The sequence below is a fragment of the Globicephala melas genome, chromosome 10, assembly GCF_963455315.2.
Source record: "Globicephala melas chromosome 10, mGloMel1.2, whole genome shotgun sequence".
Lineage (NCBI taxonomy): Eukaryota > Metazoa > Chordata > Mammalia > Artiodactyla > Delphinidae > Globicephala > Globicephala melas.
Window position 1 is genome coordinate 96,484,035 of NC_083323.1, and position 17,343 is coordinate 96,501,377.

The 17,343-nt window shown below is 41.6% G+C and overlaps 2 protein-coding genes across 4 annotated transcripts in view; one reads left to right on the forward strand and one right to left on the reverse strand.

Moving 5' to 3' along the window:
- The window catches only part of NCAPD2 (non-SMC condensin I complex subunit D2), a 28,075-nt gene extending 27,043 nt beyond the window's left edge, over positions 1–1,032 (reverse strand). For all 3 annotated transcript variants that reach the window (XM_060306346.1, XM_030834626.2, XM_060306345.1), the window contains exon 1: positions 731–1,032. The gene's annotated coding sequence lies outside the window, so the exon portion shown is untranslated. The remainder of the gene's footprint in view (positions 1–730) is intronic.
- A 608-nt stretch (positions 1,033–1,640) lies between these two features.
- MRPL51 (mitochondrial ribosomal protein L51) lies at positions 1,641–6,360 on the forward strand. The gene is made up of 3 exons (XM_030834645.2): positions 1,641–1,918; positions 2,003–2,113; positions 2,542–6,360. The coding sequence occupies exons 1-3, from the start codon at positions 1,810–1,812 to the stop codon at positions 2,736–2,738; spliced, it is 417 nt and encodes a 138-aa protein (XP_030690505.2). The 5' UTR covers positions 1,641–1,809; the 3' UTR covers positions 2,739–6,360.
- The last annotated feature ends 10,983 nt before the right edge of the window (positions 6,361–17,343 follow it).

Consider the following 17,343-nt stretch of genomic DNA (forward strand, 5'->3'; position numbering starts at 1 on the left):
TCTAAGGGTCGTCTTTTTAATCTGGTTCTATTATTCCCCTCCTCCAATACATAACACTTTTTAGTGTTACATCAAGCTAATAACATTATCTTAGAGCGTGTGAGATTAAGCCTGGACTACAATCTAATTCTAGTTGTGACTCTGACACTTGGCCATGTCACTTAACCCCCTGGGCCCCATCTGTCAAGCAGGATTACTGATCTCTGATTACTTTACAAAATTTCTCAGGATCAAATGAGTCAAGGGGTATTAAAGTATTTAAAGAACTGTAAAGTGGCATATCGATGCGTTAAGTTAGCATTGTTATTTCTGTTTTTATAGGCAAAACTTCTTAAGTATATAGACACTGTCTCATCTGAGGTCAGAACGGTGATCCAGTATGGGCTAATGGGCTTCCTGTCTCCAGAATGAGAGAACGTGAATATTTACTATTTGTTTACTCTGTGCCAGGTTCTATTCGGCTATTTGAACGTCCTATCTGATCTAAGCCTCCAAATGCCAATCTCATGAAGTGCATAGTAATATAGCTCAATTTACAGATGAGGAAACTGAGACTAAGAAAGGTTAAGCGATTTGCCCAAATTCCACTGCGGATCTGTGAGACTTACTGTTTCTACCACGTCGTACCACAAGGACACACCCACTAGACCTCCCAGCCCAATACCGCGTCCTACAGCCCGGTGGCCGATTTTCCCGGCCTCTCCTTCCCCGCTCCCCCTCAACACCGCACCTTACAAGAGCACTTCGCCAGCCGTTCCTCCAACTCGGGATGTAGGTCTGAAACGAAGGAAAAACCAAGGAGGGCACAAGACGCACCAATCTGCGACGCGGCACCCCCGTGGGTAGAGAGACCGACCAATACCCGCCAGGCGGAGGCAAAACCCCGCCTCCGAGCCGGGCGCCGCGCGGGCAAAGCCACAAAAGTGCAGTTCAAATCTCAACGGCCGCAAGGGAGCCAATCGCGACGCTCGCTGCAGACACCGGCCAATCAGAGCGCAGGAGCCGGAAGGCCCGAGGAGGGCGGGGCCTAGATTCCGGCTCCCTCCCCACCCCCCCCTCCCACGCCGTAGTCTCGCGGCCGCCTAGTTCCCCACAGGGTCCTCTTTTTTCGCGGTCGGTGGAGAGGAGGCTCTGGCGGTGCCTGCCGGAGATGCCGCGTTTGTAGCTGGGCAGTGGCCGTGCCCCTGGGACCGTGACCCACTCCGTCACCCCCAAGACAAGACAGGAGGCAAGTTCAGGCCGGCAGTTAGAAGGCTTAGGCTCTAGTCCAGGTTCCGCCATGTCCTCTGCCTTATGACGTCCAGCAGGTCACTTCACTCCCTCAGCCTCAGATTTCCTCCCCTGTCGAATAGGGGAAATAAAAACAGCTACAGCGCAAAACTGCTGTGGGGCACAGAGAAAGGAAGCTCTGGGTTCCAGGTTCTGGACCTTCCTCTCCCTCAGTTGAGGGACGCCCACGGAAACAGGAAAGGGTGAATTTGTTTGACCTTCAGCTTTGAGGGGCCCTAGGCAACGAGACGAGTCCCTCAGCTCTTCCGGAGCTCCAAACCTTCCGGCGGGCAGACCGGAAGCGCCTCGGCTGGGCGGAGCGTCGAAGACCTTCTGCAACGGAACCTGGGGGGCGGGGCTCGTGGCTGGGGAAGGCGGGGCCAGGCTGGGTCTCACCCGGAGCTGCCTGCGTAAAGCCCAAGATGGCTGCGTGCACGTAGTATCCTTGTGAGCCAGGCGGGGACGGTTCTTGTTCTCTCGTTGAAGGCCACGTCTGGCCCTCCCGCCTGTGCTTGTGAGGTGGGCTGTTGTAGGGGAGAGATGAGAGCAATGGCAGGGAGCCTCTCTTGGGTGGCAGGCAGCCTCTCTTGGGTGGCAGGCAGGAGCCTATGGGGCCAGGTGCCGCTGGCCTGCAGAAGCTTCTCTCTGGGTAAGTGGCTGATGCAGAAGGACGCCCCGAGAACTACTTCAAAGTAAGCGGCTCAGATTCATTCCTTTTCTTCCCCATCCCTAGGTGTTCCCAGATTGTTCCATGTGAGGGTCACCCTCCCGCCCCGCAAAGTGGTTGATCGTTGGAACGAGAAGAGGGCCATGTTCGGGGTATATGACAACATCGGGATCCTGGGTAAGACTCGACTCGGTAGTGCAGAATTTCAGAGCGGCAGTGATGCCGTAATGATTATCTTTTTTCACCTGTGTAGAAATGGTACCTTCTTCAATAGTAAGAACAAACACGTGGCTATTTACGTTGTGTTCGGCACTGTTCTGTGTGCCCCGCATGCATTAACACATTTAATTCTCATAACCTTTTCACTTTGCAGGTGAGGAATCTGAGGCACAGGGAGGTTAAGTAGTTTTTTCCAAAGCTAGTAAATGGCAGGTCCAGAATTTGAACCCCAAGCAGTCTTGCTCCAGAGCCTGTGCTCTTGTTACCCTAGCGTAATGTGTTTTGTCTCTAGGTGCTGCTAGGGAGATGCAACCGTGTTGAAGGCTTAGCTGGTGGAGGCTGGGTTCTCTCCTCTTGGAACTAATACCTTCTTTCACATTACACAGGAAACTTTGAAAAGCACCCCAAAGAACTGATCAAGGGCCCCATATGGCTTCGAGGCTGGAAGGGGAATGAATTGCAGCGTTGTATCCGAAAGAAGAGAATGGTTGGAAATCGGATGTTCATTGATGACCTGCACAACCTGAACAAACGCATCAGCTATCTCTACAAATGCTTTAACCGACGTGGAAAGTACCGGTAGAAGAGAATGCTTGGAACTGTGGAAGAGGTGTATCTATCACCCAAGAGAAAGGGAAAGTACTTTTCCTTATGAGGAAAGGGATTTGTATGCTCTCAGGAATAAAATGGGACTTCTTTGAAATCTGTTATCCACATCTTTATTTTCCTCTAGATGCTACTTTTACTCATTCATGTGACTAGGAAGTGGAACTCATCCCTAAGTCTTACAGTCTTAGGTTTGGACTTCACCACTTGCCCTTTGCAGTCTAGCCATACCTATGGTGTTTAAAAACTAAAAAATTATTGTTGGCATCTGTTGATGTTTGGCCCTTCATGTATTGAAAGTGGTAATTTTAAACTGCCCCACAGTGCCATCACGTTAAATGTATTTTTTAAAACCCTTCCGCACTGAAATGAAGTATAATAGAAAAATGAAATTATACTTCTGCACTAATCTTGTCAAAAAATATTTATTGAGTACCTTTTCTGAGCTGAGAACTGTAGAAAAGCCAAAATGTAATATATCCTCCCCCCATGCTTTTCTAGTTATGTGTATAAAGTTATAGTCTCACATGTACACTTTAATATGAGGCATTAAGCACCATATGAGTGGTTTGCTTGAGTGGTTCCTAAGCCTGATTGATCATCAGAATCTCTGGGTAGTTTAATAATTTCGAAAGTCTAGTCCCTGCCCCCAAAGATTTGTGATCTGTAGAGCTGAGCTGAGTCTTGTGGGTCTATGTGGGTGGGTTTTTTTTTTTTTTAATAATTTTTAAAAAATGTATCCATCCATATAGGACATATGGACATCCATATAGGATATATAGACATTTCAAATTAAGAGTAATCAGGGACTTCCCTGGTGGCACAGTGGTTAAGAATCCACCTGCCAATACAGGGGACACAGGTTCGAGTCCTGGTCTGGGAGGATCCCACATGCTGTGGAGCAGCTAAGCCTGTGCACCACAACTACTGAGCCTGCGCTTTAGAGCCCGCGGACCACAACTACTGAAGCCCGCGTGCCTAGAGCCCCTGCTCCGCAACAAGAGAAGCCACCACAACGGGAAGCCTGCACGCTGCAACAAAGAGTAGCCCCCACTTGCCATAACTAGAGAAAGCCTGCGCGGCAACAAAGACTGAACGCAGCCAAAAAAAAAAGAGTAATGAGAGGAAAAGTTTTCTCACAGCTTGCTTTTTGTGCTCCTTGAGGCAACCACTCTTATGAGATTCTTTTTAATCTTTCTGGATATATACTGTGCATGTACAAGCTTATATTATCTATCTGTCTTCTTTATAAAAAAAAGTAGGATTCCATGCACACTAAGTTACATTTTCACTTAATGTAACTTAGGTATGGTTTTATATCCTCACGTTATATACCATAATGATTTAACCAGTTCCATTTTGATAGACATTTAGATTGTTTCCAGGCTTTTGCTTTTGCTTTTTCAAAGTATGACTCCTCTAATTTTAAAAGCCAGGTGATTTTAATTAGCTGTGTTTGGAAGCCACTGATGTGGGTGATAAATAACCTAGATAAGAGAATGTGTTTGGCCTAATCAGAAGAGGCTTCATAGAAGAGGTTGGATTTCAGTAAGCAGAGAAAGAAGTAGAACATTTCAAGTGGGGAAGAGAAGAGTGATCCGTGGTGCATGGTGAGGGAATATAGAATGTGTTGGGAGATGGCTGGGTAGGTCTAGCTATAATGACACTGTCTGCTTTTTCATCTTTTAATAATTTGCTTGGCCATAAATCAAGTTAAATAAGTTTGACATTACTCAACTGAGAGGAGAAAAATGTTGCTACAATTTTAGAATTGTGTATTGATTAGAGTTAAATTCAGTGTCTCCAGAGCCTAGTCTATGTAAGGCTCTCAATAAATATTTGCAGAGTGAAGTAGGGAAAGTATTTGAGGGGCTTCCCTGGTGGTCTAGTGGTTAAGACTCTGTGGTCCCAATGCAAGGGGCACAGATTCGATCCCTGGTAGGGGAACTGAGATCCCGCATGCCACAAGGCATGGCAAAAAAAAAAAAAAAAAAAGAAATGGGCAAAAGGAAAGTATTTGACATATTACTTTTAAAGAAATCTTTTATGTGGGTTAAAATTGCTATTTGTGTTTCTTGGGAGGGTTTTTTAGGTTGATTATGAGTCTCTAGTATAGTGTAGACTGTCGATTAAAAACATGTCCTTTGGAGTCAGACAGGTCTGGGTTTAAACTCAAGCTATACCACTCTATTTGACCCTAGGCAAAGTAGGTAATTTCTGAGCCTTAGTTTTTTTTAGCCTGTCAATTAAGAACAATACAATACTTTCCTCATAGGGTTATGTGAAGAATAAATGAAATTATGCATGTAAAACAGTACAAAGTTTGGCAATGTAAATGCTAATGACACTCTTCTGGAGTGTGTGTAGTTGCCAAGAATTAGAAAAACCTGAAGAAATGAATGGAAATAGGTTTTTTAAATTAACTTTTCAATAAAAGTATTGCAAACTAAAGAAAGTGAATTAGTTATAGATATAAACTGAGATTTGAAGGTAAACGAATTAGGGTGATTAGGTCTCTTATTTGATCCAAATCCTTTAAAAGTATCAGTTTCGATTATCTATTGTTACATAATACTCCATCCCCAAACTTAGTGACTGAAAACAACAAATTATGAACTCATATTCTCTGGGTTATCTGGGCTCAGCAGGGTGGTTATGCTCCATTTGGTGTTGGCGAGGGTCAACCATGTGGTTGCATTCAGCTGGGAGCTTGGTTGAAGCAAGAATGTACAAGATGTCTTCACTCACACGTCTGGTGCCTCAGTTGGAGTGGCAGAGATTTTTTTCCACGTGATTTCATTATTCAGTAGTCTAGCTAACCTAAACTTCTTTACATGGAGGCTTGACTCCAGAGGGCAAAAATGGAAGTTGCAAGGTTTGATAGACACAGGCCAAGGAGTGACATGTTGTCACTTGTGCTGCATTCTACCAGTCAAAGTAAGTCACAGGCCAGTGCAGATTCAAGGCTATGTGGAAATGCACTCCATTTTTGGATCAGAGAATGTGCATGCAATTACAGGGATGTGAGGAAGTGTCCACAGACATATTTGCAGGCAATCTACCTCAGTAACATTTTGTGTCTTTGTTGGGACTTTATCTTTTGGAAGGCTCAATAGAAGTGAAGCTAATTAAGTACATGTTAGATTAACTGAAAAGTAGATTTTGGAGAAGTGGATTGATGGGTATACATGACCATACATTATGATCCTGGGTCTCATGTAAATGTATATATGAGAGTGTCAGGACTCAAAGGGAGTGAATTTTTAAAGGGATGGCTGGAGAGGAGCTGGATATGAGAATGGAGAGGTTGGTGTGAAGTATGAGTGGCTCTGGGATACTTTACATGATTTGGTGGGACTGGAGAAGAGAAAATCAAATATTTGAGATTCTGCTAAGTACAAGGTGCCCCAAAGAATACGACTACATGTTTTAGTAGGATGTGTGGTTCTTGGTAAAGAGGAAAATGATCATTTAATTCAACGAGCATTGAATCTTCCTGCTGTGAAGATTTATAAGATCATGTTTTCAAGGACAGAACAATCTTGGTTTTGGTGTGAAACAGTGTGTAATATTTTTATTCAATAAACACTGAACCATTATGTGCAGTGTTATTTGGAGGGACATAAATCACTAAGTCAGGGTTGGTTCCTGACTCTCAGTAGCTTTCAGTCTACTTAAGAGATACAATATGTAAACAATATAAATTTGGATATGATAATTGCATAGGAAAATTAGTTCTTTTTTGGCTGGGGGGAGATCAGAAAAGTTATTTGTTGAAGAGATGACATTTGAACTGAATCTTGGAAAATTTCAGCTGATGGAAATGGGAAATCCTTGTTAAATATGGACAGTAATATCTATAGGGAGGAGCTTTGAAGAATATGAAATAATTCAGAATGTGAAACAATTCAGAATATGAAATAATTCAAATAATTCAGAAATAATTCAGGTGGGAATTACACAAGTCCATAGGACTAGTTAGTGATCATTAACACACAGTAGGCTTTCTCTGATAGTAGGAAATAAGTTTGGATAGGAAATCTAGTGCCAAATAACTAGGAGTCTTGAATGCCAGCCAGGATGAAGAGCTTAAATTTATTTTTTCCCCTGCAGACGAGTGCTGTTCAATCCTGGCAACATGTTAGAATTCTTGTCAGAGCTTGAAACCCAGCGGGACCCTGTGGGGCCTTCCTGGTGACTGACACCCCACCACCACTTGTGTCCCCTGCCTCTTGTTTGTAGAACATCTTTAGCCTCCTAGGCCTTCCCCAGGTTCCAAAGAGCAAATTTAATCAGAGGAGTGAGAAAATGCAGAAACAAAAGGAAACAGTCAAGCAAGACAAAATAAATAGCCTTAAAACAAGATCAAGGACTTTTATTTCCTCTCTGAGGGTTATAAATAATATCCTGAGCCGTATCCTTGAGCTGTTTTGCAGATACTAAACCCCCACCAGGTGTAAGAAGTTAACTACATGCTGACCACAGACACATAGACCCCAGACTGGCTGGAACCAGAAGTTGATGATTGAGATTCCTGAAACATCACCCTGTTACCTCACCACCAACCAATCAGAAGGAAGTATACCAGCTGATCATGCACCCTGTGACTCCCTCACACCGTCTTTAAAAACCCTTCCCTAAAAGCCATTGGGGAGTTCGGGGAGCTCTGGCCTTTTGAGCTTAAGCTACCCATTCTTCTTGCTTGGCCTTGCAATAAATGCTTTACTTTCCTTCACAACCTGGTGTCAGTAGATTGGCTTTGCTGTGTATTGGGCAAGTGGACCCAAATCCAGGTTTCATAACATAAAAAAAAAAAAGAGAGAAAAAAAAGATTAGAACCCAGACCAATGAAATCAACCTGAGCTGGTGTCCCAAGCATTCATCTTTTCAAAAGCTCCATAAGGGATTCTAAATCGGGGTCAAATACCACGGCTTTGGAAAAGTGGAAGAAGACAAGGGAATACTTTCCAAGGTCCATTTACCTTGAGATGTCTGAGCCTCTGAACTCATATTTTTGCTTTTCGATCTTGCTTGGTTTTATGTATCTCTTTGTCCACCTTCCCCACAGACTAGGCCTCATTCCCACTGAGGGCAGGAACTGTCTTGCACATGTCTGTTCACTGTAGTAGTCTAATATCTGGTCTCTTTGTGTACTGGCTCTTAATAGGCCCTTGGTAAATATCTGTAGAAGTAATCCATTCAACAGCCATTTACTGAAGGTCACCAGTAGGTTCCAGGGATACAAAGAAAAAAAGATACAACTCCTGCATTTAAAGAATTCCACGTAATGCAGGAGGTAGACAAAGAAGCATACTTATAAGGGGAGGGGGGAGGGAGAGGGATGGACTGGGAGTTTGGGGTTAGTAGGTACAAACTATTACATTTAGAATGGATAAACAACAAGGTCCTACTGTATAGCACAGGGAACTATTTTCAATCTCCTGGGATAAACCACAATGGAAAAGGATATAAAAAAAGGATGTATATATGTGTATAACTGAATCACTTTGCTGTACAGCAAAATCAACACAACATTGTAAATCAACTACACTTCAATTAAAAAAATAGCAAAGGGGGCTTCCCTGGTGGCGCAGTGGTTGAGAGTCCGCCTGCCGATGCAGGGGACACGGGTTCGTGCCCCGGTCTGGGAAGATCCCACATGCCGCGGAGCGGCTGGGCCTGTGAGCCATGGCCACTGAGCCTGCGCGTCCGGAGCCTGTGCTCCGCAACGGGGGAGGCCACAACAGTGAGAGACCCACGTACCGCAAAAAAAAAAAAAAAAAAAAAGAAACATAATTATAAAATATATCATGGCATTTAAAGTTTGTTAATTACCTACTGTGTAGGTTCAGAGAGGAGGGATGCTTATCCTGGGGGAGCAGGAGTGGGGGCAGGGAAGGCTTTCTGGAGGAGGCCATTACTGAGATATCTTAAAGAGTGGAGGCTAGCAGGCTTTCCAGGCAGATGAAACAGAAACAAAGGTCCAGAGGTGAGAAACAGCATGGTGTGTATGGGAAAGCTGTAAATGGTATTTGTTGGTGCGTGATAAAGAGGGCAGGAGATGGAGGCAAGAGTCAGATCACAAAGACGACTCTAAAGAACCATTAAGACTGAACCTTTAGTAAAAGGATGCAGACACTTTGGAAAACTGTTTGGCAGTTCCACAGAAAGTTACATAGAGAGTTACCATATGACCTAGCAATTCCACTCCTAGGTATACATATACTCAAGAGAATTGAAAACATTCACACAAAAATTTATGCACAAATGCTCATAGCAGCATTATTCCGAATAGCCAAAAAGAAGAAACAACCCAAATGTCCATCAACTGATGAACGGATAAACAAAGTGTGGTCTATTCATACAATGGAACATTACTCAGCCATAAACTAGAATGAGGTACTGCTACAACATGGATGAACCTTGAAAACACTATGGCAGAGGAGAGAAGCCAGTCATAAAGGCTACGTATTGTATGATTCCACTTACAGGAAATGTCCAGAATAGGCAAATTCACAGAGACAGAAAGTAGATTAGTTGTTGCTAGGGGATGGGGTAAGGGGTGAGGGATGGGAGAGGACTACTAACAGGTACAGGGTTTCTTTTGGGGTTGATGTAAATGTTCTGGAATTAGTGGTAATGATTGCACAACCTTGTGAATATACTAAAAATCACTTAGGTATATACTGAATGAGTGGATTCATATGGTGCATGAATTTTATCTCACTTAAAAACATGGGTTGGGAGACTTGAAGATTTATTTCTAAATTAAGCTTTATTTTTAAAAAAATCAAAGTAATACATGCATATAGTTAATCAAAAAGAAGGGAAAGTTATATGACAAAAAGAGCAATCCCCTGCCTAACCCCAGTCTACGCTCCAAACTAGCTTCCCAGAATGAAAGACTTTCACTTCTTTGAACTATTCTAGTATTTGTCATCGTAATTGGAAATAATATGCCCTCCTGCTCTTCATGGCTTATCAGCTTGAGACATCTATTAGCTTCCTGTTATGAAGGGTGAAGGTTTAGTCCTCTGTGGTGATCTTAGTTGATACAGAAAAGAGAATTTAAGTAATTCAGCTATTTATAATTAAAAAATAAAACCCTGGGAACAGAAGGAAATTTCCTTAATTTGGTAAAGGTGACATACTAGAGATCAACAACAGATATTTAGTGGATATATATTCCCTTAAGATCAGCAACAAGGCAAGAATGCCCACTATTACTGTTGCACTTTAACTTAGTACTGAAGGTACTAGTCAGTGTTGTAAAAACAAAGAAGGAAAGAAAGGGGGAAAGGAAGGAAGGGAGGGAGGGAGAAAGGAAGGAAGGAGGGAAGGAATTAAATGCATGCGAGGATTGGAAGGAAAGAGCAAACTGATCATTTACAAACTATATGAATTTCATCTTTAAAAATTCATGCTGAGTGAAAAAACAATGAGATTTAAAACATGATATCACTTATGTAAATTAAAAATACATGCGGGACTTCCCTGGTGGTACAGTGGTTAAGACTCCGTGCTCCCAATGCAGGGGGCCTGGGTTTGATCCCTGTTCAGGGAACTAGGTACCACATGCACGCCACAACTAAGAGTTTGCATGCCACAACTAAGGAGCCCGCATGCCACAACTAAGAAGCTCATGGGCCACAAGTAAGGAGCCCGCCTGCCGCAACTAAGACTGAGTACAACCAAATAAATATAATTTTAAAAAAATCAATCCATTTGGGGCTTCCCTGGTGGCGCAGTGGTTGAGAATCTGCCTGCCAGTGCAGGGGACATGGGTTCGAGCCCTGGTCTGGGAAGATCCCACATGCCGCAGAGCAACTGGACCCGTGAGCCACAACCACTGAGCCTGCGCATCTGGAGCCTGTGCATCTGGAGCCTGTGCTCTGCAGCAGTGAGAGGCCCGCGCACCGCGATGAAGAGTGGCCCCCACTCGCCACAACTAGAGAAAGCCCTCGCACAGAAACGAAGACCCAACACAGCCAAAAATAATAATTAATTAATTAATTTTTAAAAATCAATCCATTAAAAATAAGTAAATAAATAAAAATAAAAACACGTGCAGGAGACACTACACATTTTGCAAAAACACAAAATTATAAATATCAAACAATTTATAGTGTTCTCTATGGCTGGGGAGGGGAATAAAGAAAAATGGAATCATAAAATGAAATGAAATCTTTCTATGCATAAGTGGAGATCATGTGTCATGAATTGATGAGTAGCAGTTAACTCCACCTTCTGTACCTGAGGTCCTCCAGAAAAACAATGTTCTATTTTTGTCTTCAGGGTGATTCATGCTTTAAGAAACACTCATATTTGTTTACTCCTGTTGGTTTCTTAAACTTATCAGTATTCATAACAAGTCAAACACTTTAGCACACTTGCAAGTCCCTTTTGGTATTTTCATCACATGTATGTGTAATATCTATGTATGATATTTGTTGTTTGTTTTGGGAATCTAACACATGTGCTGGTTCAAGATAGCTGTGTTAGTTTTCTAGGGTGGCCGTAAGTACCGTGAGTTGGGTAGCATAAACAACAGAAATGTATGAACTCACGGTTCTGAAGGTTAGAAGTCTGAGACGAGCCCTCATCAGGGCTGTCAGGCAGAATTTGTTCCATGCCTCTCTCCTAGCCTCTGGTGGTTTGCTGGCTATCTTTGGTGTTCCCTGGCTTATAGACATATCAGCCCAATCTCTGCCTTGATGTTAACAAGGCGTTCTCCCTGTGTGTGTGTCTCTCCAAATTTTCCCATTTTATAAGGACACCAGTCATACTGGAGTAGGGGCCCACCCTACAACAATATGACCTCATCTCAACTAATTACATCTGCAACGAACCTGTGTCCAAATAAGGTCACATTCTGAGGTCTGAGTGTTAGGACTTAAACATAAAAACTTTTGGAGGACGCAACTGAACACATAACTAGAGCCTTCAGTCTCCCCAAGGTATTCTTATGCCTTTGTCTTTGTTAATTCTTGAGATTCATGATTCCCTATAGCTTCCATGGATTCTTCACGTGTGATTTTGGAAGAGGGAGCTGGTGGCCCTTACTAGTTACTTTGTTAGGAAGCTGGATTTACACTCCCCAATGTCCTCCTTTCTTATAGCCCCTATCCCTCATGCCTCTTCATTATAGTTATATCAGCATTTTGCCTTAAATCAGTAGACAGTGTTTACATTATTAGGACTATTAAATATTGTTTACTACTGAGCCAAATGGTGTACTGTGGTATAACTTATGTTTCTTATATTTAAAAAAACCTCTTGGTATCTTTATTGAGATACAATCCACATACAATTCACCCAATTCAATGGCTTTTAATATATTCGCAGAGTTGTGCATCCAATACCACAATCAACTTTAGAACATTTTTAACATTACCCCAAAAATGAACCCCCTGCCCCTTAGCTGCCACCATCAGTTCCCCCTTCCTCCCAGTTCTAGGCAACCACTAAGCCACTTTCTGTCCCTGTAGATTCTTGCCTGTTTTGGATATTTCATCTAAACAGAATCATACAACATGTGATCCTTTGTGACTGGCTTCTTTATCTTAGTGTAGGTACAAGATCTCCCCATGTTGTAGCAAGTATTAGCACTCCACTTCTCTTATTGCTGAATAGTATTCCATTGTATGGCTATTCCACACTATATTTATCCATTTATCAGTTGGTGGACATTTGGGCTGTTTCTACTTTTTGGCGATTCTGAATGATGCTGCTATGAACATTCGTGTATTAGGTTCTGTGTGGGCATTTTCATTTCTCTTGGTTAAATACCTAGGAGTGGAATTGCTGGGTCACGTGGTAACTCTGTGTTTAACTGTTCGAAAAACTACAGGCTCTTTTCCAAATTGGCTGCATTGTGTTGCATTTCCACGAGCAGTGTATGAAGGTTTAATCCTCATCAACATTTGGTACTACCTGTCTCTTTGATTGTAGCCATCCTAGTGGTTATAAAGTAGTGTCTCATTGTGGCTTTGGTTTGTACTTCCTTGACGGTTAATGATGTGGAGCATCTTTTCTTGTGCTTTTTGGCCATTTGTGTGTCTTCTTTTGAGAAATGTCAGTTTAGACCCTTTGCCCATTTTCAAATTGGGTTATTCATTTTTTTTATTACTGAGTTGGAAGGGTTCTTTGTATATTCTAGATACCAGTACTGTATCAGATATAAATATTTTCATTTGCAAATATTTTCTCCCATTCTGTGGGCTGTCCTTTCACCATTTGTTTATTTAAATATTTTATTTGTTTGTTTGTTTATTTATTTATTTATTTACGTTGTGCTGGGTCTTAGTTGCTGCACTTGGGGATCTTCTTTGTGGCACGTGGGATCTTTGTTGTGGCATGTGGGATGTTTTAGTTGCGGCATGCATGCAGGGTCTAGTTCCCTGACCAAGGATCGAACCCAGGTCCCCTGCATTGGGAGCACTGCGTCTTAACCACTGGACCACCAGGGAAGTCCCCCAGCACCATTTATTGAAAAGACTATTCCTTCCCCCATTAAATGGTCTTGACACTCTTTTTTAAAAAAATTAATTAATTTATTTATTCATTACTTTTGGCTGCGTTGGGTCTTCGTTGCTGTGCGCGGGCTTTCTCTAGTTGCGGTGAGTGCGGTCTACTCTTCATTGTGGTGCGCGGGCTCCTCGTTGCAGTGGCTTCTCTTGTTACGGAGCATGGGCTCTAGGCGCGCGGCCTTCAGTACTTGTAGCATGCGGGCTTGGTAGTTGTGGTTCGCGGGCTTGGTAGTTGTGGTTCGCGGGCCCTAGAGCGCAGGCTCAGTAGTTGTGGTGCATGGGCTTAGTTGCTCCGCGGCATGTGGGATCTTCCCAGACCAGGGCTCAAACCCCTGTCCCCTGCATTGGCAGGCGGATTCTTAACCACTGCGCCACCAGGTAAGTCCCGTCTTGACACTCTTGTTGAAAATCAATTAACGTAAAGGTGAGATAATTTCTAGTTCTTATTCAACTTTTTGTTTTCCCCTAAGTTTATAATTACCTCTTTTTCAAAATATAATTTTCTATGTATCTAGCTCTAATTTTTTCCGCACATCGCATCAGACTTGAAAAGTACTTGTTCATATTCTTTTTCAAATATTTAAACATGTCAGATGCTTTACAGGTTTTTTACCCCCCTCTGGAGACTGTCCTGCAGTTTCCTCCTTCTCCTACTTCAGTCAGGACAGGTTGTTTCTGGGTCTGTGGTGTAGCTTTCATTCCAAAGATTTCCTTCACCAGTTTTGTGTGTGGATCCAGCATTCCATTCCCTAGCTCTGCTGCCTTTCTCTTTCCTGCTTACCAGAGCACATCTTATAGTAGCCTACTTGGAAAGAGAAGTAAAAATGTTCACTCCTTGCATATCTGAAAGATGTCTATATTTATCTTATATTGGTATGTATTGGTCTTATATTCGTTTGGCTGGTATAGAATTCTAGGTAATGATCATGTTTCTTCAGAATTTTAAAGGCACTGTCACATCATCTATCTTTTAATACTGTATTGAGTTGCCATTCTCATTCCTGTTCCTTTCTCTCTCTCTCTCTCTCTTTTTTGGGGGGCCACGTCATGTGGCACGCAGGATCTTATTTCCTGACCAGGGATCCACCAGGGAAGTCCCTTTCTCTCTTTTTGAAATCTTTTTGGATCTTCTCTTTTCCCCTAATATTCTGAGATTTTACAAAGATGTGTCTTGACGTGATTCTTTTTCTTTCACTGTGCTAGGCACATAGTGTACTATGTAATCCAGAAAGACTTGTTCAGTTCAGAAATTTTTTCTTGTATTTCGTTTGTAATCTTGCTCTCTCATACTTTTCTCTCTTTTTAGAACTCCTATTAATCAGATATTGAACTATTTGGCTTGATTTTCTAATTTTCTTACTTCCTATTTCCATCTTTGCTGGCTCTTGCTCCTGGCTCTTTGCTCCTTATTTGTTTCCCATTTTTGACAAAATCTATTTTTCTTGGAACCGTATCTGTGGAAATTCCCCAAGGCCTAGATTGAAGATCAGCTCATCCAGAGATGATCTGCATTGTTTCGGCTGGTGCTTGGTGGCACTGTCAACCTGGAACCATTTTAAATTCTTGCTATTTTGTTTTTCGGACCAACAAGGCATTCGGGCAGAAAAGTCACAGCTTTGATGATAAATTATCTGCATATATTTAAAAGAAAAAAGAAAAGATCTCTAGTAGACACTTAGATTCCAGATGAGCAAATTTTCTATGCAGTCCCCTAGGGGCAGTTCAGGTGTTAGCATATTTTAAATCCACTCTTACATGAGGATATAGTCTTCTGGGGTTCTGGTGTTATAGTGGGGGCCTTCTATTAGATTTCCAACCCTATGCAGGCCCTGGGTTCTGTCTCCTATGCCACAGTGGCACCCTATGAGGTCACCATGCCTAAATTCAACTTTTAAGCAAACGCCCTCAAGGCAAAACAAGCTTCAGTGCTCAATTTACCTCTCCAGGTACCAGCTTTCACTTAGTTTTTTGGTCCTTAAATAGTCTATTTTCTTGCCAGTTTACACAAATGCATTTTTTAAATGATCTATTAGGCAAAGGACCTAGAATAGCTAAACCCATTTTGAAAAAGAACAATAAAGTGGGAAAAATAATTCTACCTTATATTAAGGTTTACCATAGCCACAGTAATTAAGATAGCATGTTATTGGCAGAAGGACAGACACATAGGTCATGGATCTGAATAGAAAACCCGGAAACAGACCTGCACAAATATGCCCAACTAATTTTTGACAAAAATGCAAAACAATTCAATGGAGGAAGGATTGCTTTTTCAACAAACAGTCCTGGAGCAATTGAACATCCATTGACAAAAAAAAGGAACCCCGACCTAAACGTCACACCTCATACAACAATTAACTCAAGATGGATTATGGACTTACATATGAAACAAAACTGTACAACTCTTAGAAAATAAAATAGAAGAAAATTATGAGACTCTAGGGCTAGGCAAAGTGTGACATCAAAAGTGATGCATTAAAGGACAAGTTGATAAATTGGATCTTAAAATTAAGAACGTTTCCTCTACAAAAGATTCAGTTAAGAGGATGAAAAGACAAAAGACAGACTGGGAGAAACCACTTATCTGACAAAGTACTTTATCTAGAATATTTAAGGAATTGTTAAAACTCAAAGGTAAAAGAAATGAACAAGCCAATTAGAAAATGGGCAAAAGACATGAACAGATCTTTCACCAAAGAGGATATATAGATGGCAAATAAACACATTAAAATATGTTCAACATCATTAGCCATCAGGGAAAAACAAAAATTAAATCCACAATGATATATCACTAAATAACTATCAGGATGATTAAAATTTTTTTTAAAAAAGTGACAACAACAAATGCTGGTGAGGATGTGGAAAAACTGGATTCCTCATGTGTTGCTGGTGGGAATCTAAAATGGTGCCGTCATTCTGGAAAAGAGTTCGGCAATTTCTTATAAAACTAAATATGCAAAATTACCTTATTACCTGGTAATTGAACTCTTGGGCATTTATTCTAGAGAAATGAAAATTTATGTTCATGCAGAACTGTACATAAATGTTCATAGCAGCTTTAATTTGTAATAAGCCCAAACTGGAATCAGCCCAAATGTCTTTTAAGCAGGTAAATGGTTAAACAAATTGTGGTATATCTGTACCACGGAAATACTACTCAGCAATGAAAATTATTTATACACACAACTTGAGTGGATCTCGAGGATATTTTAAAAAAAAGCCAATCTTAGAAGGTTATAGACTGTCTGAGTCCATTTATATAACAGTCTTGGAATAAAGGTATAGAGATGGAGAACAAATTAGCAGTTGCCCAGGGTGCGGGATCGGGGTGGGTGTGGCTATACAGGGATAGCACAAGGGAGCCTGGTAGTAATATAATAGTTCTGTAACCTGATTGTGGTGGTGGTTACAGGAATCTACACACACATTGCATAAAACTACACACACACACACACACACACACACACACACACACATGCACACACACAAATGCATGTAAAAGAGGCAACATCTGAATAAGCTCTGTGGATTGTACCAATGTCAATTTCCTGGTTTTAATATTGTACTGTAGCTAAACAAGATGTTACCATTGGGGGAAACTGGGTGAAGGGGTACAGGGGAACCGCTCTGTACTTTTTTTTTTTTTGCCACCTCATGTGAATCTGGTGGCCATTTAGCCATTCATGCTGCCTGAAACAATTCCTTCCATTCTGTTTGTCTTTGAGGGTTTATAATTTGTTTTCAGTATTTACCAATTTTCATTTTGATGTAGTTTCAGAAGGGGCATGCGATAAACACATATGATCAATACATTGTGTTTCTAATTGTTTAAAGGTTTTAAGCAGGGTTGTAACATTTGGGTAGACCACCCTGGTGGTTTCTTAGAGGATGGTTATAAATGAGGGCAAGATGAAACAGAAAGATATTATATTTCATTAATTTTAAGAGGCACTTGGCACTTTTTTTTTTTCATTTTAACATCTAAATTGGGATGTTTGACTATAACTATTAGCCAGAACAGTCATACTGTATTTGTCACACTGGCTCATAAGA

Bases quoted from the DNA above. Each gene is read 5' to 3' on its own strand.
- MRPL51 (XM_030834645.2), top strand. From the start codon at position 1,810: ATGAGAGCAATGGCAGGGAGCCTCTCTTGGGTGGCAGGCAGCCTCTCT. The intron at 1,919-2,002 runs GTAAGTGGCTGA...CCCCATCCCTAG, and splicing joins CTGCAGAAGCTTCTCTCTGG to GTGTTCCCAGATTGTTCCAT. The intron at 2,114-2,541 runs GTAAGACTCGAC...CACATTACACAG, and splicing joins TGACAACATCGGGATCCTGG to GAAACTTTGAAAAGCACCCC.